Source organism: Pseudophryne corroboree, chromosome 3 (assembly GCF_028390025.1).
Source record: "Pseudophryne corroboree isolate aPseCor3 chromosome 3, aPseCor3.hap2, whole genome shotgun sequence".
NCBI lineage: Eukaryota > Metazoa > Chordata > Amphibia > Anura > Myobatrachidae > Pseudophryne > Pseudophryne corroboree.
The window spans coordinates 703,862,952-703,888,021 of record NC_086446.1 but is presented as its reverse complement, the minus strand read 5'-3'; the positions used below and the strand labels follow the sequence as shown (position 1 = coordinate 703,888,021).

General features: G+C 42.5%; 1 protein-coding gene across 1 annotated transcript in view; it reads left to right on the top strand.

The window, feature by feature from the left end:
- Window positions 1-296: 296 nt before the first annotated feature.
- The window catches only part of LOC135057408 (alpha-2-macroglobulin-like), a 315,880-nt gene continuing 291,106 nt past the window's right edge, over window positions 297-25,070 (top strand). Inside the window, exon 1 of the mRNA XM_063963298.1 lies at window positions 297-407. Within this exon, the coding sequence (XP_063819368.1) occupies window positions 334-407 (74 nt within the window). The 5' untranslated portion in view covers window positions 297-333. The remainder of the gene's footprint in view (window positions 408-25,070) is intronic.

Below are 25,070 nucleotides of genomic sequence, written 5' to 3'. Positions count from 1 at the left end.
GCTTTTCAAAATGTCACATCCGTTTAAACCACTGTGATTGCAGATGAGTTAACAATGCTTTACACTGGAATCACAATTTAGAAATCCTCCTGTGTACCTGGTCAGGAAGCCTCACAATTATTGTAACAGAAGATGATTCAAGAAAACAGTTCAGTAAACAGACACAAGGCAATGCAAACATGCTCCATCCCTCACAGAGAGGGCCTTGTGCAAGGGTCAGTGTTTGTGTACCGTGTGTAACATTGGTGTATTTGCCAAGGGGCTGTACGCAGGCCCAGCTTTATAAATCCCTTCCAGCATTCTTCATTCTGAATGTGATAACTGTCCAGCAGGATGTGGAGGTCAGCGCTGGGACTCTGCCTGCTCCTGACGGTCATCCATGGGGGAGATCTGACAGACCCTGACCCGTAAGACAAGTCTACTTTATCTACAGCATTGTGGAACATGATAGTGCTATGCAGATAAAGATTACTGAATATTCATGAAAATAATTATTTGTAATAAATAAATACATTTGTAGATTATTAGTTATGTTATAGGAAACGAGAGCAACTACCTCTGACACCAAATATGGTTTAATGTGGTACCTTGTAAGAGTTAACCTGAGAATGTTGAATATGAACAAATTATTTATTTTTAGTAGAAATTCATTAATTATAGACCAATCTGGCATAGGAGTAATTTACCAATGTGCAGTTTTTTGAGTTAGAAATTGCCACACATCGCTGAACGATTTTGCCCTCCAAACCGCAGGCTTCATATTCAGAGGCTTGTAGAGTAAAAAACTAACTAATGATAGAATTCATCAGTATTTTCTAATTCATGAAAATGTCTCTATATTTGGCATTAATAATGGACCCTTTATATGTAACTTAATTTTGTTTTTATAATTAGAATTGTTCCCAGTTATGTAATTATGTTGGCTGCACGTGTAGTAATGTTGTGTGTAGTGTAGATGTCTTATATACAATACCTAAACTCTTCTTCTTTTCTTGTCTGATGCAATTTATGGGTAAACCCCAACCTCCTACACCAAACCTCCAATAACACAAGAAGAAGGGAGGCATGGAAAGAAGTAATCAGTTGGGAAGCAAGATGGTGGACATTGGTTGGTATAGTAAATAGGATGGACAGGGTTGAAATAGAGATGAAGTCAATGATGTTGGTGTGTGTGGAGGGGTTAAGTGAGGATTTAAAATTGACTCTGTTGGTGCAGGGGAGCCAGTGGAGTGCCCGGCAGACACAGGAGGTAGAACAGAGCATTTGGAGAAAAGGAGGAGTCATGCATCAGCATCAAGGATGGACCTGAGTGGAGAGAGGCCAGATAAGAGAAAGTTGTAACAGTGCACTGAGATGAGTGAGTGGATGAGGGTCCTCTTGGCCTCCAGTGTAAGAAAGGGTTTATCCTCAACATTTTATGAACATGGAAGCATTTAGAATAAGAGAGGGCCTTGATGTGGGGTTTGACGGAGAGGGACGATTTGATAATGTCTAGACAGTGGACTTGTGGGACAATAAATTATAATGTTATCAATGGATAGTAAATAAGAGGTAGGAGAGGGGACTCTTGAAGGTGGCAAAAGATAAATCTTAGAAATGTTACATTTCAGAAAGCAATCAGATATTCTGGAGTAAACAGCAGAAACACAGCTGTAAATATAATGGAGAAGAGAGTGGGAGATGTCAGGGGAGGAAAGGCAGATCTCAGTATCTTGAGCATAGAGATAACATTGGAAGCCAAAAGAGCTGATGCAGTCACCAAAGTAAGGACATATACAGAGAAAAAAGAGGACCAAGAACAAAGCCTTAGGAAATTGAACAGGTAGTGGGAGAGAGGTAGGGTCAAGAGAAAAGCGGTCAGAGTTTGGATGATAGCCAGAAGAGGGCAGTATCATGTGAACCAAAGGAGTAAAGTATTTGAAGGAGAAAATGTGGTCCATTGTGTTGAAGGTAGCAGAATGGTCAAAGGAGATGAATAAAAAGCAATGTCCATTAAATATGGCTCCAAGAAAGTCATTAGTGACTTTAGTGAAGTCAGTTTTGGTGGAGTGGAAGATACCAAAGTCAGACTGAAGTTGGTCAAGGAAGAAATAGGAGAAAAGAACCGTGGAAAGGTGGCTGTAAAAGGAGTTTGTATGTTAAGGGTAGGAGAGAAATTGAGCAGTAGTTAGACAACTTCAAAATAGGTCCTCTGTACATCTGGTGATGATTATTATATGCAGGTACACATTCCTTCAAAAAGGTGCTGTTGGGTATCAATATGACGGTACTCCAATTCAGATGAGTACAATTCCGTTAAATCTACTTAGCTTTGTTGGGACATGGCAAGCAATAAAAACTTTTTCTTAATTTTGACATATGCATCTGGATATACTGTATATATATATATATATATATATATATATAGTTATGTGTGTGTGTGTGTGTGTGTGTGTGTGTGTGTGTGTGTGTGTGTGTGTATATATATATATATATATATTGCAGAACAGTTATGTTTATTTTTTAATAAGTAATGAAGGTGAATATTGTGAAAGTTGTTTTTTTTTTATTTCTCAAACGTACCATCCGTCTCACTCTCAGATGATTGGTAGTTCTTACTATCTATATTTTATTACAGTCACATTGTATTAAATATATGACATGAGTACTGATAGACTTATTAATATTATGTATTTTTTTGCATCATGACTCGTGAAACTTTTAGTACAATTATTATAATTTGGCCGCATAAAACAGAACACAGTGCATAGCAGTTTGCTGCAATGCACTAGCTGTAGATCAATTTAGAGTGCCCATGCTGATCCCTGTCCACCACCGAATGCACCTACAATGAGCACATAAGCATCATAACTGGACTGGAAGAAGGTGGCTTTGTCTGATGAGTCATGTTTTCTTGTACATCATGTGGACAGTCGGGTGCATGGGTCCATTGTTTACCTAGGGAAGAGTTGTCATCAGGATGCACCATGGAAAGAATGCAAGCTGGCGGATTCAATGTAATTCTCTGGTCAATGTTCTGCTCGGAAAACGTGGGTCCTCCTGGTATACATGTGGCTGTTACCACCTATCTAAACATTGTTGTAGATAAAGTACAACCCTTCATGGCAATGGTATTTCCTGATGGCAGTGGCAGCATAATGCATCCTGACACACTGCAAAAAGTATCAAGCATCATGACAAAGGGAGTAATTCAGACCTGATTGCAGCAGCAAATTTGTTAGCAGTTGGGCAAAACCATGTGCACTGCAGGAGGGGCACATATAACATGTGCAGAGAGAGTTAGATATGGGTGGGGTGTGTTCAAACTGAAATCTAAATTGCAGTGTAAAAATAAAGCAGCCAGTATTTACTAGAGATGAGCGGGTTCGGTTCCTCGGAATCCGAACCCGCCCGAACTTCAGCTTTTTTTACACGGATCCGAGCGACTCGGATCTTCCCGCCTTGCTCGGTTAACCCGAGCGCGCCCGAACGTCATCATGACGCTGTCGGATTCTCGCGAGGCTCGGATTCTATCGCGAGACTCGGATTCTATATAAGGAGCCGCGCATCGCCGCCATTTTCACATGTGCATTGAGATTGATAGGGAGAGGACGTGGCTGGCGTCCTCTCCATTTAGATTAGAAGAGAGAGAGTGAGATTGAGACAGAGACACTTGATTTACTGGAGTTTAGGAGTACTAGAGAGTGCAGAGTTTACTAGTGACTGACCACTGACCAGTGACCACCAGTGCAGTTTTATTTAATATAATCCGTTCTCTGCCTGAAAAAAACGATACACAGTGACTCAGTCACATACCATATCTGTGCTCAGCCCAGTGTGCTGCATCATCTATGTATAATATCTGACTGTGCTCACACAGCTTAATTGTGGGGGAGACTGGGGAGCAGTTATAGGTTATAGCAGGAGCCAGGAGTACATACATATTATTAAAATTAAACAGTGCACACTTTTGCTGCAGGAGTGCCACTGCCAGTGTGACTGACCAGTGACCTGACCACACTGACCACCAGTATAGTATACTATATTGTGATTGCCTGAAAAAGTTAAACACTCGTCGTGTGACTTGTGTGGTGTTTTTTTATTCTATAAAAAACTCATTCTGCTGACAGACAGTGTCCAGCAGGTCCGTCATTATATAATATATACCTGTCCGGCTGCAGTAGTGATATATATATATTTTTTATATCATTATTTATCATCCAGTCGCAGCAGACACAGTACGGTAGTTCACGGCTGTAGCTACCTCTGTGTCGGCACTCGGCAGTCCATCCATAATTGTATACCACCTACCCGTGGTTTTTTTTTTCTTTCTTCTTTATACATACTACATCTCATTATCATCCAGTCTATATTAGCAGCAGACACAGTACAGTACGGTAGTCCACGGCTGTAGCTACCTCTGTGTCGGCACTCGGCAGTCCATCCATAATTGTATACCACCTACCCGTGGTTTTTTTTTTCTTCTTTATACATACTACATCTCATTATCATCCAGTCTATATTAGCAGCAGACACAGTACAGTACGGTAGTCCACGGCTGTAGCTACCTCTGTGTCGGCACTCGGCAGTCCATCCATAATTGTATACCACCTACACGTGGTTTTTTTTTCTTTCTTCTTTATACATACTACATCTCATTATCAACCAGTCTATATTAGCAGCAGACACAGTACAGTACGGTAGTCCACGGCTGTAGCTACCTCTGTGTCGGCACTCGGCAGTCCGTCCATAATTGTATACCACCTACCCGTGGTTTTTTTTTCTTTCTTCTTTATACATACTACATCTCATTATCATCCAGTCTATATTAGCAGCAGACACAGTACAGTACGGTAGTCCACGGCTGTAGCTACCTCTGTGTCGGCACTCGGCAGTCCATCCATAATTGTATACCACCTATCCGTGGTTTTTTTTTCTTTCTTCTTTATACATACTACATCTCATTATCATCCAGTCTATATTAGCAGCAGACACAGTACAGTACGGTAGTCCACGGCTGTAGCTACCTCTGTGTCGGCACTCGGCAGTCCATCCATAATTGTATACCACCTACCCGTGGTTTTTTTTTCTTTCTTCTTTATACATACTACATCTCATTATCAACCAGTCTATATTAGCAGCAGACACAGTACAGTACGGTAGTCCACGGCTGTAGCTACCTCTGTGTCGGCACTCGGCAGTCCGTCCATAATTGTATACCACCTACCCGTGGTTTTTTTTTCTTTCTTCTTTATACATACTACATCTCATTATCATCCAGTCTATATTAGCAGCAGACACAGTACAGTACGGTAGTCCACGGCTGTAGCTACCTCTGTGTCGGCACTCGGCAGTCCATCCATAATTGTATACCACCTACCCGTGGTTTTTATTTTCTTCTTTATACATACTACATCTCATTATCATCCAGTCTATATTAGCAGCAGACACAGTACAGTACGGTAGTCCACGGCTGTAGCTACCTCTGTGTCGGCACTCGGCAGTCCATCCATAATTGTATACCACCTACCCGTGGTTTTTTTTTCTTTCTTCTTTATACATACTACATCTCATTATCAACCAGTCTATATTAGCAGCAGACACAGTACAGTACGGTAGTCCACGGCTGTAGCTACCTCTGTGTCGGCCCTCGGCAGTCCGTCCATAATTGTATACCACCTACCCGTGGTTTTTTTTTTTTCTTCTTTATACATACTACATCTCATTATCAACCAGTCTATATTAGCAGCAGACACAGTACAGTACGGTAGTCCACGTCTGTAGCTACCTCTGTGTCGGCACTCGGCAGTCCGTCCATAATTGTATACCACCTACCCGTGGTTTTTTTTTCTTTCTTCTTTATACATACTACATCTCATTATCATCCAGTCTATATTAGCAGCAGACACAGTACAGTACGGTAGTCCACGGCTGTAGCTACCTCTGTGTCGGCACTCGGCAGTCCATCCATAATTGTATACCACTTACCCGTGGTTTTTTTTTTCTTCTTTATACATACTACATCTCATTATCATCCAGTCTATATTAGCAGCAGACACAGTACAGTACGGTAGTCCACGGCTGTAGCTACCTCTGTGTCGGCACTCGGCAGTCCATCCATAATTGTATACCACCTACCCGTGGTTTTTTTTTCTTTCTTCTTTATACATACTACATCTCATTATCATCCAGTCTATATTAGCAGCAGACACAGTACAGTACGGTAGTCCACGGCTGTAGCTACCTCTGTGTCGGCACTCGGCAGTCCATCCATAATTGTATACTAGTATCCATCCATCTCCATTGTTTACCTGAGGTGCCTTTTAGTTGTGCCTATTAAAATATGGAGAACAAAAATGTTGAGGTTCCAAAATTAGGGAAAGATCAAGATCCACTTCCACCTCGTGCTGAAGCTGCTGCCACTAGTCATGGCCGAGACGATGAAATGCCAGCAACGTCGTCTGCCAAGGCTGATGCCCAATGTCATAGTACAGAGCATGTCAAATCCAAAACACCAAATATCAGTAAAAAAAGGACTCCAAAACCTAAAATAAAATTGTCGGAGGAGAAGCGTAAACTTGCCAATATGCCATTTACCACACGGAGTGGCAAGGAACGGCTGAGGCCCTGGCCTATGTTCATGGCTAGTGGTTCAGCTTCACATGAGGATGGAAGCACTCAGCCTCTCGCTAGAAAACTGAAAAGACTCAAGCTGGCAAAAGCACCGCAAAGAACTGTGCGTTCTTCGAAATCCCAAATCCACAAGGAGAGTCCAATTGTGTCGGTTGCGATGCCTGACCTTCCCAACACTGGACGTGAAGAGCATGCGCCTTCCACCATTTGCACGCCCCCTGCAAGTGCTGGAAGGAGCACCCGCAGTCCAGTTCCTGATAGTCAGATTGAAGATGTCAGTGTTGAAGTACACCAGGATGAGGAGGATATGGGTGTTGCTGGCGCTGGGGAGGAAATTGACAAGGAGGATTCTGATGGTGAGGTGGTTTGTTTAAGTCAGGCACCCGGGGAGACACCTGTTGTCCATGGGAGGAATATGGCCGTTGACATGCCTGGTGAAAATACCAAAAAAATCAGCTCTTCGGTGTGGAAGTATTTCACCAGAAATGCGGACAACATTTGTCAAGCCGTGTGTTCCCTTTGTCAAGCTGTAATAAGTAGAGGTAAGGACGTTAACCACCTCGGAACATCCTCCCTTATACGTCACCTGCAGCGCATTCATAATAAGTCAGTGACAAGTTCAAAAACTTTGGCCGACAGCGGAAGCAGTCCACTGACCAGTAAATCCCTTCCTCTTGTAACCAAGCTCACGCAAACCACCCCACCAACTCCCTCAGTGTCAATTTCCTCCTTCCCCAGGAATGCCAATAGTCCTGCAGGCCATGTCACTGGCAATTCTGACGAGTCCTCTCCTGCCTGGGATTCCTCCGATGCATCCTTGCGTGTAACGCCTACTGCTGCTGGCGCTGCTGTTGTTGCTGCTGGGAGTCGATGGTCATCCCAGAGGGGAAGTCGTAAGCCCACTTGTACTACTTCCAGTAAGCAATTGACTGTCCAACAGTCCTTTGCGAGGAAGATGAAATATCACAGCAGTCATCCTGCTGCAAAGCGGATAACTGAGGCCTTGACAACTATGTTGGTGTTAGACGTGCGTCCGGTATCCGCCGTTAGTTCACAGGGAACTAGACAATTTATTGAGGCAGTGTGCCCCCGTTACCAAATACCATCTAGGTTCCACTTCTCTAGGCAGGCGATACCGAGAATGTACACGGACGTCAGAAAAAGACTCACCAGTGTCCTAAAAAATGCAGTTGTACCCAATGTCCACTTAACCACGGACATGTGGACAAGTGGAGCAGGGCAGGGTCAGGACTATATGACTGTGACAGCCCACTGGGTAGATGTATGGACTCCCGCCGCAAGAACAGCAGCGGCGGCACCAGTAGCAGCATCTCGCAAACGCCAACTCTTTCCTAGGCAGGCTACGCTTTGTATCACCGCTTTCCAGAATACGCACACAGCTAAAAACCTCTTACGGCAACTGAGGAAGATCATCGCAGAATGGCTTACCCCAATTGGACTCTCCTGTGGATTTGTGGCATCGGACAACGCCAGCAATATTGTGTGTGCATTAAATATGGGCAAATTCCAGCACGTCCCATGTTTTGCACATACCTTGAATTTGGTGGTGCAGAATTTTTTAAAAAACGACAGGGGCGTGCAAGAGATGCTGTCGGTGGCCAGAAGAATTGCGGGACACTTTCGGCGTACAGGCACCACGTACAGAAGACTGGAGCACCACCAAAAACTACTGAACCTGCCCTGCCATCATCTGAAGCAAGAAGTGGTAACGAGGTGGAATTCAACCCTCTATATGCTTCAGAGGTTGGAGGAGCAGCAAAAGGCCATTCAAGCCTATACAATTGAGCACGATATAGGAGGTGGAATGCACCTGTCTCAAGTGCAGTGGAGAATGATTTCAACGTTGTGCAAGGTTCTGATGCCCTTTGAACTTGCCACACGTGAAGTCAGTTCAGACACTGCCAGCCTGAGTCAGGTCATTCCCCTCATCAGGCTTTTGCAGAAGAAGCTGGAGACATTGAAGGAGGAGCTAACACGGAGCGATTCCGCTAGGCATGTGGGACTTGTGGATGGAGCCCTTAATTCGCTTAACAAGGATTCACGGGTGGTCAATCTGTTGAAATCAGAGCACTACATTTTGGCCACCGTGCTCGATCCTAGATTTAAAGCCTACCTTGGATCTCTCTTTCCGGCAGACACAAGTCTGCTGGGGTTGAAAGACCTGCTGGTGACAAAATTGTCAAGTCAAGCGGAACGCGACCTGTCAACATCTCCTCCTTCACATTCTCCCGCAACTGGGGGTGCGAGGAAAAGGCTCAGAATTCCGAGCCCACCCGCTGGCGGTGATGCAGGGCAGTCTGGAGCGACTGCTGATGCTGACATCTGGTCCGGACTGAAGGACCTGACAACGATTACGGACATGTCGTCTACTGTCACTGCATATGATTCTCTCAACATTGAAAGAATGGTGGAGGATTATATGAGTGACCGCATCCAAGTAGGCACGTCACACAGTCCGTACTTATACTGGCAGGAAAAAGAGGCAATTTGGAGGCCCTTGCACAAACTGGCTTTATTCTACCTAAGTTGCCCTCCCACAAGTGTGTACTCCGAAAGAGTGTTTAGTGCCGCCGCTCACCTTGTCAGCAATCGGCGTACGAGGTTACATCCAGAAAATGTGGAGAAGATGATGTTCATTAAAATTAATTATAATCAATTCCTCCGCGGAGACATTGACCAGCAGCAATTGCCTCCACAAAGTACACAGGGAGCTGAGATGGTGGATTCCAGTGGGGACGAATTGATAATCTGTGAGGAGGGGGATGTACACGGTGATATATCGGAGGATGATGATGAGGTGGACATCTTGCCTCTGTAGAGCCAGTTTGTGCAAGGAGAGATTAATTGCTTCTTTTTTGGGGGGGGTCCAAACCAACCCGTCATATCAGTCACAGTCGTGTGGCAGACCCTGTCACTGAAATGATGGGTTGGTTAAAGTGTGCATGTCCTGTTTTGTTTATACAACATAAGGGTGGGAGGGCCCAAGGACAATTCCATCTTGCACCTCTTTTTTCTTTTATTTTTCTTTGCGTCATATGCTGTTTGGGGAGGGTTTTTTGGAAGGGACATCCTGCGTGACACTGCAGTGCCACTCCTAGATGGGCCCGGTGTTTGTGTCGGCCACTAGGGTCGCTTATCTTACTCACACAGTCAGCTACCTCATTGCGCCTCTTTTTTTTTTTTGCGTCATGTGCTGTTTGGGGAGGGTTTTTTGGAAGGGACATCCTGCGTGACACTGCAGTGCCACTCCTAGATGGGCCCGGTGTTTGTGTCGGCCACTAGGGTCGCTTATCTTACTCACACAGTCAGCTACCTCATTGCGCCTCTTTTTTTCTTTGCGTCATGTGCTGTTTGGGGAGGGTTTTTTGGAAGGGACATCCTGCGTGACACTGCAGTGCCACTCCTAGATGGGCCCGGTGTTTGTGTCGGCCACTAGGGTCGCTTATCTTACTCACACAGTCAGCTACCTCATTGCGCCTCTTTTTTTCTTTGCGTCATGTGCTGTTTGGGGAGGGTTTTTTGGAAGGGACATCCTGCGTGACACTGCAGTGCCACTCCTAGATGGGCCCGGTGTTTGTGTCGGCCACTAGGGTCGCTTATCTTACTCACACAGCTACCTCATTGCGCCTCTTTTTTTCTTTGCGTCATGTGCTGTTTGGGGAGGGTTTTTTGGAAGGGACATCCTGCGTGACACTGCAGTGCCACTCCTAGATGGGCCCGGTGTTTGTGTCGGCCACTAGGGTCGCTTATCTTACTCACACAGTCAGCTACCTCATTGCGGCTCTTTTTTTCTTTGCGTCATGTGCTGTTTGGGGAGGGTTTTTTGGAAGGGACATCCTGCGTGACACTGCAGTGCCACTCCTAGATGGGCCCGGTGTTTGTGTCGGCCACTAGGGTCGCTTATCTTACTCACACAGTCAGCTACCTCATTGCGCCTCTTTTTTTCTTTGCGTCATGTGCTGTTTGGGGAGGGTTTTTTGGAAGGGACATCCTGCGTGACACTGCAGTGCCACTCCTAGATGGGCCCGGTGTTTGTGTCGGCCACTAGGGTCGCTTATCTTACTCACACAGTCAGCTACCTCATTGCGCCTCTTTTTTTCTTTGCGTCATGTGCTGTTTGGGGAGGGTTTTTTGGAAGGGACATCCTGCGTGACACTGCAGTGCCACTCCTAGATGGGCCCGGTGTTTGTGTCGGCCACTAGGGTCGCTTATCTTACTCACACAGCTACCTCATTGCGCCTCTTTTTTTCTTTGCGTCATGTGCTGTTTGGGGAGGGTTTTTTGGAAGGGACATCCTGCGTGACACTGCAGTGCCACTCCTAGATGGGCCCGGTGTTTGTGTCGGCCACTAGGGTCGCTTATCTTACTCACACAGCGACCTCGGTGCAAATTTTAGGACTAAAAATAATATTGTGAGGTGTGAGGTATTCAGAATAGACTGAAAATGAGTGGAAATTATGGTTTTTGAGGTTAATAATACTTTGGGATCAAAATGACCCCCAAATTCTATGATTTAAGCTGTTTTTTAGGGTTTTTTGAAAAAAACACCCGAATCCAAAACACACCCGAATCCGACAAAAAAAATTCGGTGAGGTTTTGCCAAAACGCTGTCGAACCCAAAACACGGCCGCGGAACCGAACCCAAAACCAAAACACAAAACCCGAAAAATTTCCGGCGCTCATCTCTAGTATTTACCCTGGACAGAAACAATATAACCCACCCAAATCTAACTCTTTCAGCACATGTTCTATCTGCCCCCCCCCCCCGCAGTGCACATGGTTTTGCCCAACTGCAAACAAATTTGCTGCTGCGATCAGGTCTGAATTACCCGCCAACAGTTCAAGGTGTACTTGGCCTCCAAATTCTCCAGATTTCAGTCCGATCAAGCATCTGTTGGATGTGCTGAAAAAAGAAGCCCTTGCCAAGGACTTAAAGGATCTGCTGCTCATGTCTTGGCACCAGATACCATAGGGCACCTTCAGAGGTCTCGTGGAGTCCATGCCTTGATGGATCAGATGTGTTTTTGTGGTATGAGGGGGACATATACAATTTTCGGCAGGTGGTTTTAATGTTATTGCTGTTGGGTGTATATATGTAGGAAAGCATTCATGTTTCAGTAGTTATATAAAAGCCTGATGAAACCTTTAAATTCTAAAATTGAAACGGTTTAAAGCTGACTGCAATACCATTTTATCTGACCATGAGTGTTACTTATTGTGGGTTAGCTTGTATGTCTTGTTTCAAGGAGGGCTAAGCATTTTTCTACAATAATTTGAGTACTGATGTTATGAAATTGTTTACACACACAAACACAAACAAATTTGTTGTAAATTTATGTATACTGCAAGAAAGGCATTGCTATGGTCTCTCTTGATCTCAATATTTGGAAGATGAAACAAACCTAAAGAGCACAAGTGGAGTAGTTGTTCACTCCAACCAATCAGCTTCTAGGTATCATTTACATTTATAGATGTGTCCTCAAACATAATTGCTGCAGTTGTACAAAGCAACCCCTCTCGACATGCCAGGTCCAGTGAGTCTCTGCTAGCGCTAGGCATCTCTTATGCATCTTTTTTGTGGAAAATGCATATTTGTTGCATTGTGATGCTAATAGGATGCACCAGGAGACTGTGCTGATTCATTTGATATGACACTTGTATATCTGTGTGCAACTGAGTCTCTGAATCTATACGAAAGTGCTACAATTCAGAGGCCATGACTTTTTTCTATGCCAAGTTCCATTGTGCTTCATATACAGACACAGTCGCACACAGAAATATTTGTCAAATCAATTTAAACTGCAGAATCTCCTCGTGCATCCTTCAGTATTTGCATCGTGCTGCAACTAAGATGCATTTTCAACAAAAAAAACAAGAGGATGCCTAGCGCTGACAGAGTTTCATTGCACATGTTGGCTCATTTGCAGAAGGTGTCTTGCATGGGATGCAGTCAGCATCCAAGACGTCAGGATGCCGGTGTTAATAATGAGACGGAATACCAGCACCACTCGGAATCCCGTCACCGGAACACTGACCGCAGGCATCCCGAAGGTAAGTATCGGGGTCAGTTAAATCTTGTGCAGTTTTAGTTATACTTTTAAAACCTGAGAAATGAAATTAACATTAGTTGGTTTTCACTTACAGTGCACATAAATAGTTTACTTTACACGGGGTGAGGCAAGAAATACTCACAGATTTTAAAGGTTAACAAAGAAGGCATGATAAATACTATTTAAAACGTTAGTACATAATCTAAAACTGCATGGAGTACAGCTTATTTTCAATTGGTTTTGAATAGATATTGTCCATATAGTGTCCTTTATTCATGATACATCTTTGTTATTATTATTATTATTATTATTATTATTAACTTTTATTTATATAGTGCCACAAGGGATTCACAGCGCCCAGTTACAACGAACATAAACAAGTAAGCAAAACAAGAAAATGGTGACTTACAATTCAAGACAATATAGGACAAGTACAGGGTATATAAACATGGCTGAATCAGCAGACGACACTGAAGTAAGTATTAGGGTGGCAGAAAACCAAGGTATTTGGTTCTTTTGAAGGGAATATTGAGTAGAAGATAGTTTAAGTAAGAGAAGCAAAGGCACATGAGGGAAGTGGGCTCTAGCTTACATTCTAAAGGGGAGGGGCAGCCAGGCAGGGGTGGCACAGATGGGGTAGACAGTGAGAGTGGAACAGAGGGTTAGGATGATAGTTGGCTGGGTTTGGTGAAGAAGTGGGTCTTGAGATCCCTTTTAAAGTTTTGTAGAGAGGTAGAGAGTCTGAGCGGGAGAGGTTCGGAATTCCAGAAATAGGAAACAGCATGTGAAAAATCTTGAAGGTAGAAGTGGGAGGAAGTAATCAGTTGGCAAGAGAGTCTGCATGTATTAGCAGAGCGAAGAGGATGGGTGGGAGGGTAAAGGAAGGTAAGATAAGAGATGTAAATAGGAGAGGTGTGGGTGAGGACTTTATAAGTGAGTGTGAGAAGCTTGAATTGGTTTCTGAAAGGGAAGGGGAACCAGTGAAAGGCTTGTAGGAGAGGGGAGGTGGACGTAGTGTCTTTGGTGAGGAAAATGAGCCTGACTACAGCACTGACGATAGATTAGAGTGGAGAGAGACAGATGTCAGGGATGCCACATAGAAAATGATTACAGTAGTCCAGTCTGGAGATGACCAGTGAGTGGATAAGGGTCTTAGTAGCATCCTGCGTCAGGAAGAGTCTGATCCTGCAAATATTTTTGAGATGAAAATGGCAGGTTTGTGAGAGGTACTGAATGTGTGGTTTGAAGGAGAGGAAATAGTCAAGGATTACTCCAAGACAGCACACTTAGAGCTAGAGGAGATAGTAGTGCCATCAATAGACAGTGAAATTGTGGGAGGTGATATGCGGTAGGGTGGGAAGATGATCAGCTCAGTCTTAGACATGTTGAGTTTAAGAAAGTGCTGGGACATTCAAGAAGAGAAACAGTTGGAGATATGAGTGAGGAGAGCAGGGAGAGGTCAGGGGAGGAAAGGTAGATATGTGTATCATCAGTATAGAGTTGATATTGTAAATCAAAAGAGCTAATGAGCTCACCTAAAGAGGACGTATAGAGACAGAAATGGAGACGACCAAGAACAGAATCTTGGGGGACAGCTACTCTTAGTTGAAGTAGTGGTGTAGTCGATTTCGGCAGGTCATCACTGCAGTTTCGTGACAAAGCTCGCATTCATTTGTCTGGCTACAGTAATAAGCAGAATTTTCATTACTTGGCGGAAAACAACCCTCATCAGCTTCATGAATGGTCTCTACACAGCCAACGGGACCATCTGAGAGCTGAGGTCTACAAATGTCAACTAAGAACCATTAATGAACTGAAGGCTGCTATACACCAAGAAATGACTATATCATATTCCAAACCATTTGAATATAAGATGTATTCCATGTACTATTAGATTATGCACTAACATTGAAAAGCATTTACCATGCCTTTTTGTGTTAACCTTTAAAATCTGGGAGTTTTTTTTTTTTTTTCCTTTTGCCTTACCCTGTATAATCACATAAAAAGACTTTTTAACATAACTTATTGCCCATTGTAGAAAATGCTCTGCTTAAAAAAACACACACTTAATTTACTATTAAAACTATTGTAGTTACCTGGATGGATTAATTCATGTTAAATATGACAGGGGGATAATTCGGACTTGATCGCAGCAGCAAATTTGTTAGCAGATGGGCAAAAACATGTGCACTGCAGGGTGGGCAGATATAACATGTGCAGAGAGAGTTAGATTTAAGTGAGTTATTCTGTTTCTGTGCAGAGTAAATACTGCCTGCTTTATTTTTACACTGCAATTTAGATTTCAGTTAGAACACACCCCACCCAAATCTAACTCTCTCTACACATGTTATATCTGCCCACCCCCCTGCAGTGCACATGGTTTTGCCCAACTGCTAACAAATTTGCTGCTACGATCAAGTCTGAATTACCCCCACTGTCCTTATAGATTAGTAATTTCCACACATAAGTAAATAAAGCAGTGAATTAAGTGGGAAGTTCCATCAGCCCACACTTTAATAAATATTCTCCTCAGTGTTTTGTAGTTCCTCTTGGTACAGTACTTATCTTTGAACCATTATCTGTCTTTCTCTGTCAGTCAGACACAACCACCGGCTCTGTCACCTTTTTTTATGAAACACCTATTATTGTTTCTCAAACTGAGACACCACCACGGTTTGTTTCAAAAGCTGTCACTCTTAAAGGAAGCCTTTGGGGAACCTGACCTACTATACTTCAAGCTGCCTTCAATACTTTAATGAACCAAAGGTATTATCAGTAGCAGATTTCAACTCCACCCCCACCCCAATAAATCCACCCCACCTCCAGTGAGCCACCGCACAGATTGCAGACAGTGGTTTAGCATTTGTAGCCCTCACTGATAATCACATGGTAGACTGGTAGTCTCCGGGGGGAAAAATGACTTCTTCTGTGCCAGTCTGGTGTGGTGTGGGATTATCTGAGAAAGTTTCCAATGTGAAGCCACTCCCCTAGTTCTACTGCCAGGTCTATTGTGCTTCTAGCTGGTGCTGTTCCCTAGAAGCCATATTATTGCACATGCAGCCAGCAACCCCCTTTAAGTATAAAAGTAAGAGCCACTGGCTATCATTAACAAAATAATCCCATGTATTTCACTAATAACTAGCATTTTAATTAGTTAAGAACACAAACACAGATCATTACACAATGGCCTTTAAAATTACATAGTGCAATATTATAGACAACAGTTTTTTTGTAATAAAAAAAGAATAATAACTGAAAATGAACTCACTTGTTCATGTAATTTTGCTTTTCTGGGAAAGACAGTGGACAAACCTTCTAATTTTACCTTCACTTCTAATAGAAAATGAAATGGCAGTTTTCTGTTTTTAAATAAGGACCTATTTATGCCCCCTCCTTGTCACCCCACTGAAAACAGAAATGTGTGTTTGCATCGAGGGTATTACTCATTTTATACTGGAATATATTTCCCAGAGTTTCTGTACAGGTAAATACCAATCATCAATATAATAAATAACATATTCTGGATGATGAGTAAGCCTATGGCTCCTCTAGCCAATTGGATTAAACCTAGACAAAAATTAAAGGCCTAACTTCCTAGATTAGAATCATATACTGGTTTAATTTCTAGCCATGGAGGAATTGTGTGTAGAGGTTTGGTAGCTTGTGACTAAACGCTCATAAGAACAAGCATTTTCAAAATTTAGTTTAATTTGTTAATCAGTTGATACAATGGCAAAAAGGTTAAAAATGCTTTTTTTATACAAATCTACTAGGTGTTTGGCAAGTGGAGATATGTGTGGCACATGAATGAGATACATATATATATATATATATATATATATACACACTCACTTTTTCCATGGCTGAAAAAAGAATTAGACCAGCACTCACGTTTTTAGTTGATGAAAAAAAGGGTTTTTTATTCCTGATAAGACATCTAGGATACACCCCACTGTTACAGTTCGCCCGACAGCCGTTTCAACACTTGGTGGTCTTCATCAGGGGCAGCTGTCACTCCATCCAGAGCTATCTTAAATAGCAGAGAAGGCGCCAGAATGTCCGAACGGGACGGCCGGAAGCAGCGCGTCATAGCTGCTACCTGATTGGCTCCTGCCCGCACATGGGATGTGTTGCTAAGGTACACAAATCCGGCCCTCTCCTTAGCGACCTGCTCCGGCAGCGCAACAGTAATGTAGCGTGGGACAATCTGTATTGTAAGTACAGCGGCGTGCAGACGAGGTTGCTGCTGTCTGTAATCCCGGACACAGGCACAAATGTAGAGTATTTAACCCCACAGTGCGCCGGCGGCACGGAAACACTGACAGCTGAATAATGAGGAATAAAAATCAATTACAAAAAATAGAATGTAAACATACACGGCAAAAAGAACCAATCAGTGTCATCCTGCACAGCAATGGTAATAACCTGCTCAAAGAAATGTTGGTTATAGCACCACATAAACATGGTATAAACAATATATTCAAAGGTGGCAATGGTATCATGTCGCTCAGGGGTTATAGATGCAAATTCTGCACTCCACCAAAACGGAGTGAATTAATCCTGGCTGGAGGGATCAAGTGTATCCAGCAGGTGCAGAGTACAGCATAATAGTGTGAAAACCTGATAATGTCAGGCATATAACGGGAATGCAGACTAATCAGTATGGGATTAGTCTGATTCCCGTTATATGCCTGACATATAATGACATGATACCATTGCCACCTTTGAATATATTGTTTATACCATGTTTATGTGGTGCTATAACCAACATTTCTTTGAGCAGGTTATTACCATTGCTGTGCAGGATGACACTGATTGGTTCTTTTTGCCGTGTATGTTTACATTCTATTTTTTGTAATTGATTTTTATTCCTCATTATTCAGCTGTCAGTGTTTCCGTGCCGCCGGCGCACTGTGGGGTTAAATACTCTACATTTGTGCCTGTGTCCGGGATTACAGACAGCAGCAACCTCGTCTGCACGCCGCTGTACTTACAATACAGATTGTCCCACGCTACATTACTGTTGCGCTGCCGGAGCAGGTCGCTAAGGAGAGGGCCGGATTTGTGTACCTTAGCAACACATCCCATGTGCGGGCAGGAGCCAATCAGGTAGCAGCTATGACGCGCTGCTTCCGGCCGTCCCGTTCGGACATTCTGGCGCCTTCTCTGCTATTTAAGATAGCTCTGGACGGAGTGACAGCTGCCCCTGATGAAGACCACCAAGTGTTGAAACGGCTGTCGGGCGAACTGTAACAGTGGGGTGTATCCTAGATGTCTTATCAGGAATAAAAAACCCTTTTTTTCATCAACTAAAAACGTGAGTGCTGGTCTAATTCTTTTTTCAGCCATGGAAAAAGTGAGTGTGTATATTAATTATTAGGACCTTGCACCAACTAAACTTTTTGATATTGGACATAGAGTGCTGTCACCTTGCCATGTTTTATATATATATATATATATATATATATATATATATATATAAAATGTGTGTAGAAAAGAAGCCGAGCACTCCCAATGGATTCAATGGATTAATGGCTGCGGTGCCTTCCGTGGGTTTAAAGCAGATTCCTTTACTAGTCCTACGTCGTGTCGGGGATTACCCCATCGACAGGGACAAGTGTTTCACCAAACGCTTGTCCCTGATGATGGGGGTAATCCCCGAAACTATGTATATAAATATTATATATATATATATATATATATATATATATATATATATATAAAAGTTTACACATTTCTTGCTTATACTTTCACACTTTTCAGGCCTTCAATTATTTGCACATTTCAGGCATTCAGTTGCCTAAAGTCTTTCAGTTGTGTAAATCTTTTGATCCTTGTGGCCCCAAACCTAAAGAGGAGAATAAATCAATCCTCAAGCTTTCATGTGTGGTATCACTTACTTTTGTTCCCGGAAGATCTGGAATTCATTGAAAATTTCTACTCAAACTCCTTCATTGGGCACATAACACTTGTTTTGCTGAGCACATAGGGATAACCAAAACTATGGCCTTATTAACCCAAAACCTTTGATGTCCTACCTTACAAAAGATTTCATAGATTTAATCTCTGTATGTAAAAAGGTCCTTGTCAAATTGTATAAGGTGCATTACTGTACATCCACTCTCTGCTGCCACTTGTTCTTTGTAGTACTGTATATCTTTATGGATTTCATAAAGGATCTACATTTTACAACATGGTTTTTTATGTCTTTCCACATTAAGCTTCCTTACTGTCTAATGTAATTCTTGATCACGGAAGACAGTAATGGACACAATGGAAATAAGATACATTTTATGTTGATGTTTTGCATTAAATTTTTTCTTATTTAACAAGTTTGTTCTTCATATTTGGACATATCATTGACTTTTCCCTGGAATGACTATAATGCTGGACTCCGGCTATTCTAGGTCTTTTTTCTTCTGCAATTTTCTGTATATTTCTGTATCTCTCATATTGATTTTGAAACCGTTGTGTCTTATTGAACGCTCAATGTATTTTCAATATGCCTGTTTGTTCTGTTCTATTCTTGCTAAAAATCCAATAAAAATATGTTTAAAAAAAAAGGATCTACCTCCATATGAAAATTATAAGACCAATTGGATAATTGTAGATTACTTCTCCAAATCTGCTCATTTTGTCCCTCTTATTAGGTTACCATCAGCTCCCAAACTTGCGCACTATTTCTTTAAATTGGTTTGCTGCCTTCAAGGATGTTCACAGGAGAGTATGTATAATGGGGACATGCAGTCTACAAATTCTGGACTGCACGCTGCAAAATATTTAAATATTAACTGCATTTTTCATCTGCCTACTGTCCAAAATGTAATAAACAAACTGACTGGGCAACAACCATTCTCACAATTCTACATCATATTAACCCTTGTTTGTCTTAATAAGTGACATCCCATCCTACCCAAGATGCCTTCTTGTCCTTCTGTCTCAGTCTTGGCAGAATTACTAGTTTTCCGCAATTTCTCTGAGGGCTGGAACAAAATTTTAATCAACCTTCAAATTTCTACATAGGTCTTTGCCAGCAGAAAATGGTGTGCTATTCCCAAATTGTTCCTTGAGCTAAGGTTTGGCTTTCTACCTCGCTTTTATCTTTAAGAGTTCCCAATATGAAGCTCACACTTTGATTCAAAATGAATGAAATAATTAACCCTTGTTCAATCAGACTGAAACGGTTTATTCGAATCTTTTAGTTGTATTTCACATCTCCTTGCTCAAACCACTCATTTTCAATCATATTTATTCCACTTACAGTCCATCTTCAGAAATTGGCATTGAGCAACAAGAGAAGTTTGATGTGAAGCGACTTTAAAATTCCAAGGCTTCCAAGGGTATTCTCTAAGTACTTGTAGACTGGAAAGGGTTTGGCCAAGAGGAACAATATTGGGTGAAAGCATAATGCATTACAACTATATAGATGTTCCACTAAAAGCCCAAAGGGGAGGGGGTTAATGTCACAAAATGTTGCATACAGCATATTAAGTGTTCTTCATGGGTCCATCCATGTTTGGTCTCTTAGGTGCTTCTGCATGCTCCATGCTGACATTTCACCTGTTACCACATTACTGTAGCTTAAGATTTAGGAGCTCATTTGTTAAGGTTTTTTTCATAAAATTTGTAGAAAACGGTGGTTTCTGTATAATTTTATGTTTTCCCTTTATGTACTGCTAGCCAAAGTCAGGAGATTTTATGGAAAGCTCCTGCAAAAGGCTAATTAGCACTGCAGACCGCAGTCCTTATTATTGTTAATTTTGACTATAGTCTAACTTCTATGTACTGTAACAAACTCCAAAAGGCAAAGTTTTATGGTGTTTGGCCTTAATGGTTTATGCCATCAGACGGCTTACACTGCTTAGTAACTATGGTGGCATTTTAAGAGGAGAGGAATCTTACAATCCAGTTCCGGAAACTGCCACAGCGAGGATGCTCAATGTCAGATTCTAATGAGGAGTCTTTCAAAAAAATAAAATATAACTCGCAGTGAATATCCAAACAACCCTTCTAACCTTTAGTGCCTTTTTGCTACCTACTCTACACTTTGTACCTTACCAAACTTGTACTACCCCCTCAGCACAATTCATTATTTTGCCACCTTCTTCAATGAAAAATATCAACATCCTTCAAAATTACTGTATACTGTATCTTCAACAGTCAGATTCTATAACTATACCCACCTTCTCCTGCACTCCTAAATTCCTCTTAACTCTGTAATCAAGGACAATGTCTGCGTCCCCCACAATCTGCCTCCTTGACCCTATTCCCTCTCAACATTACCACTCCCTCTCCCCCATCTCATTCCTGCCTCTAGTTAAACTTCAATTAGTGACACATACCCAGGGCTTAAAGTGGTCCTGAAGAGGCATTTAAACTAATTTTCCCTGCCACCTACACCCCCTTCCATTAGGCATGGCCATGGCCAGTGCTAGGGTTTTTGGCCCCCTCTGCAAACTATACATTTGTTTCCTACCTTCCATACTTTATAAAGGGTCAGTGCGCGCTGGTGGCTCATGTTGCAAGAAAAGGGTGTGGTCTCACAAAGATTGGGCATGGTCACAATAGTGCCCCCAATTCAAATGACACCACACAGTAGCACAATCTATTTCACATTACACCACACATAGTGCCCCTGATTTATATTACACCACATAGTAGTGCCCCTTATTAAAGTTACGACACACAGTAGTGCCCTTTATTCATGTCATGTTACTCAGTAGTGCCCCTTATTCACAATTCCCACAGTAGTGCCCCTTACATATAATGCTCACAGTAGTAGTGCCACTTATACACATGATACCCACAGTAGTAGTGCCCCTAATACATAATGCCCACAGTAGTGACACATACACATAATGCCCACAGTATTACCACTTATATACTTAATACCCACAGTAGCTGTGCCCCTTACACATAATGCCCACAGTTGTGCCACTTATACACAATGCCCACAGTAGCTACCTATATGGACATAATGCCAACAGTAGTGTCCCTTATAAACATTATTCCCACAGTAGTGATGGTTATACACATAATGCCCACAGAAGTACCCCTTATACACCTCTCTACTTCTGTCACTCCAGCAGCTCACCACCCATGTCCCTCCATCAGCTCCATGCCCTATATCCCCCCATCAGCTTCCCCACCTCTCTGTCTCCCTGCAGCCCCCTCTCACCTTGTCTTCAGCATGCACAGAGCATGCTCCTCTTCATGGCTCTTCTTCACTTCAGCGGCGGTGACAGCATGAAATCACATATACCATGTTGGAAAAGGAAGCCGTTCGACAGACACAGCTTGTGTGAGTTCAAGAAGGGGCTGGCCACAAGTTAAGGAGGACTATGGAGCGGCCAGGACTTGAGTAAGGGGAGGTTGATGCAACTCATCAGTGATACCAGCGCTGCCCACATCATCTACTAATGTGGGTGGCAGGGCATGCTTTTCTGTTGGAATACTGTGCAGGGCCGAAGTGAAAGCGGAACTAGTTCCAGCTACCATTGGAGGTGACGGAACTCAGTTCTACCCAGTCCCCGTCCACACTTTAACCTATGTACATATCCTTTCTCCATTACACACATTCCTAGTTCATCAATACCTTAAAAACAATTTCTTGAAACATTCTCTCTCCTCAACTATGGCACTATGGAGTAGATGTTTGATTTGTCAGTATGGGGAGACTGTGACTGTGGCAGTGTGTGTATATGCCGGGCACCTGCAGCTATTGTTTTCGACAGCTGCAGGGGTCGTTGCCTATTCACCACAGCAGGGACAGCACTAACCCTGGCTGCAGGGGCTGCTGACTCCGGGCTGCATGGAAGATCTCACTATTGTATGCTTGCGAGATCTCATGCATACGCAGTGAGCTGGACAGGTGGTGAGCACTAGGCTGATGCACTGTAGGGGTTTAACAGGGATCGCTAGTGCTTCCTGCACTGCTTCAATAAAGAGCCGAAGCAGGAAGAGAAATACCGTCACAATAAGTGCCTGGATAATATATCTACCTCTATTTCTCTGCGGCCCTTTACCCAAGTGTATTGAACAGCTTGCATTCAACTGTCAATCTCTCTTTTTCTGCTCACTTCATTAATGACTCTCCCTTATACCCCCATTATGTCATTGAGACTGCCCTCACAAAGTAATCAACAATCTGTTTACTGCAAAGTCTAAGGGGCTTCTCCATAAACATCCTCCTGGATTTACAGTATGTGCTGCATTTTACACCATTGATAATGTTCCTCTCCTGAAACCTTCACTCCACTGGTCGTTATGACACATGGTTTTCATGTTTCATTTCCTACCTATGAAACTGATCATTCAGTGTCACATTGTCCCATCTACTTTTACTGTCTGTTGGTATTGCACAAGGTTCTGCGCTCTGCTTTTCTTAACTTATACCTTAATGTATAGCCTCCAGTAATTCCTTTCTTTACTAAACCTCTCCTATTATTTAATTTCTTGTTTAACCAGCTGTAGATCTGCTATATCCACATGGACGGCCCAATGGAACCTTGAGTTCAGTGCCTCTACCAATGGCACATTATCCACTCTGCTCTTACTATCTGTTGGTATCCCACAATGTTCTGCTATCTTCTTTTCTACACCATTATACCTTTACACATAATTACCCCTTTTAAATGTGCATCTGACCTTTGCATACTCTACCCACCAGCTAAATGCTTATTCCATGACATGACCCACCAGATTTCTGTGGACTTTCCCCCAACCTTCACATTTTTAAACACTCTCTAAACACTCACCTATACTACTTAGACTGAAGCGAGCTCACTACTCTCACAATCTACACTGTTTACCACACTTGTCTTTTTATCTCAGTTCTGCCTTGTATACCAATGTTTTATATGCTCCTCTTTGCTCACTATCTGCACAGTTCTGGGGCATCTTACAACTCAACATCAATAATATACAATCTAGGGGGAAAAAGCTGATAGAGGCAAGTGTGAAATGAAAGTATCCCTACAAAGAGCAGTGTGAAGCGACTACTAAGGCTCATAATGAAGAGAAATTTGAACAATAGGTACTTAAAAAAAAAATGGCTAGCACATCCTTTAAAGTGAATGGTTACAAATGTAATAAATCACCAGGTACCAGTGTGTGTTGACACAAAACACTTTACATATACATACTTATATGTGAAATAAATAAGAGCAGCAGGGGCCTCCTAGTGCAATTAATTAGTGAAACTTGGAAATAAATTTAAGGTGATAACAAATGCGCATGTACCACTTGATTAACCAATAGGATTGCCATGGGTATAACTTGTTTGTTAATTGAAATCTTTCAACAGGTGTAGCAAATCTCAGACTCCAGACATCCTAGGAGCTCCAAAGCATATAGAAGTGAAAAATAATAATATAGTGTAATATGTTTAATAGTGTAGTGTAAAATGTTAAGCAAATAAATGTATTGCACAAAAAAACTTACATTTAAAATAGTGCACAATAGTTTAGTGCATATACTGTAATGTATCCTGAACTTCATCAGGAGGATGAGTGCGTTTCGTCCATATAATATGTTCTGCACTTCATTAGGCAGATTGACGCAGATTTCCTGTTCTTCCTGCTGCTCAGGTAAGTTCTATTTGCATTGAACTTTGGTGCACTATTTTAAATGTCTGCTTAATATTCTTGCTTTTCTGTAACAAATGTTTTTTTTTTTTTTAAAACACATTACACTGAGCAGGAAGTGTGGAACAGACCTACACAGGCAAGCAAAAGTAGGACAGTGTGTCCTTAGACACATTGTTTGGCTATGCGGTACACGAGTGGCACTCTAGATTATTTGCATATGATTATAAATAAGAATTTACTCACCGGTAATTCTATTTCTCGTAGTCCGTAGTGGATGCTGGGAACTCCGTAAGGACCATGGGGAATAGCGGCTCCGCTGGAGACTGGGCACAACTAAAAAAGATTTAGGACTACCTGGTGTGCACTGGCTCCTCCCTCTATGCCCCTCCTCCAGACCTCAGTTAGGATACTGTGCTCGGAAGAGCTGACACAATAAGGAAAGGATTTTGGAATCCCGGGTAAGACTCATACCAGCCACACCAATCACACCGTATAACTCGTGATACTATACCCAGTTAACAGTATGAAAAATAACTGAGCCTCTCAACAGATGGCTCTAAACAATAACCCTTTAGTTAGGCAATAACTATATACAAGTATTGCAGACAATCCGCACTTGGGATGGGCGCCCAGCATCCACTACGGACTACGAGAAATAGAATTACCGGTGAGTAAATTCTTATTTTCTCTGACGTCCTAGTGGATGCTGGGAACTCCGTAAGGACCATGGGGATTATACCAAAGCTCCCAAACGGGCGGGAGAGTGCGGATGACTCTGCAGCACCGAATGAGCAAAAGC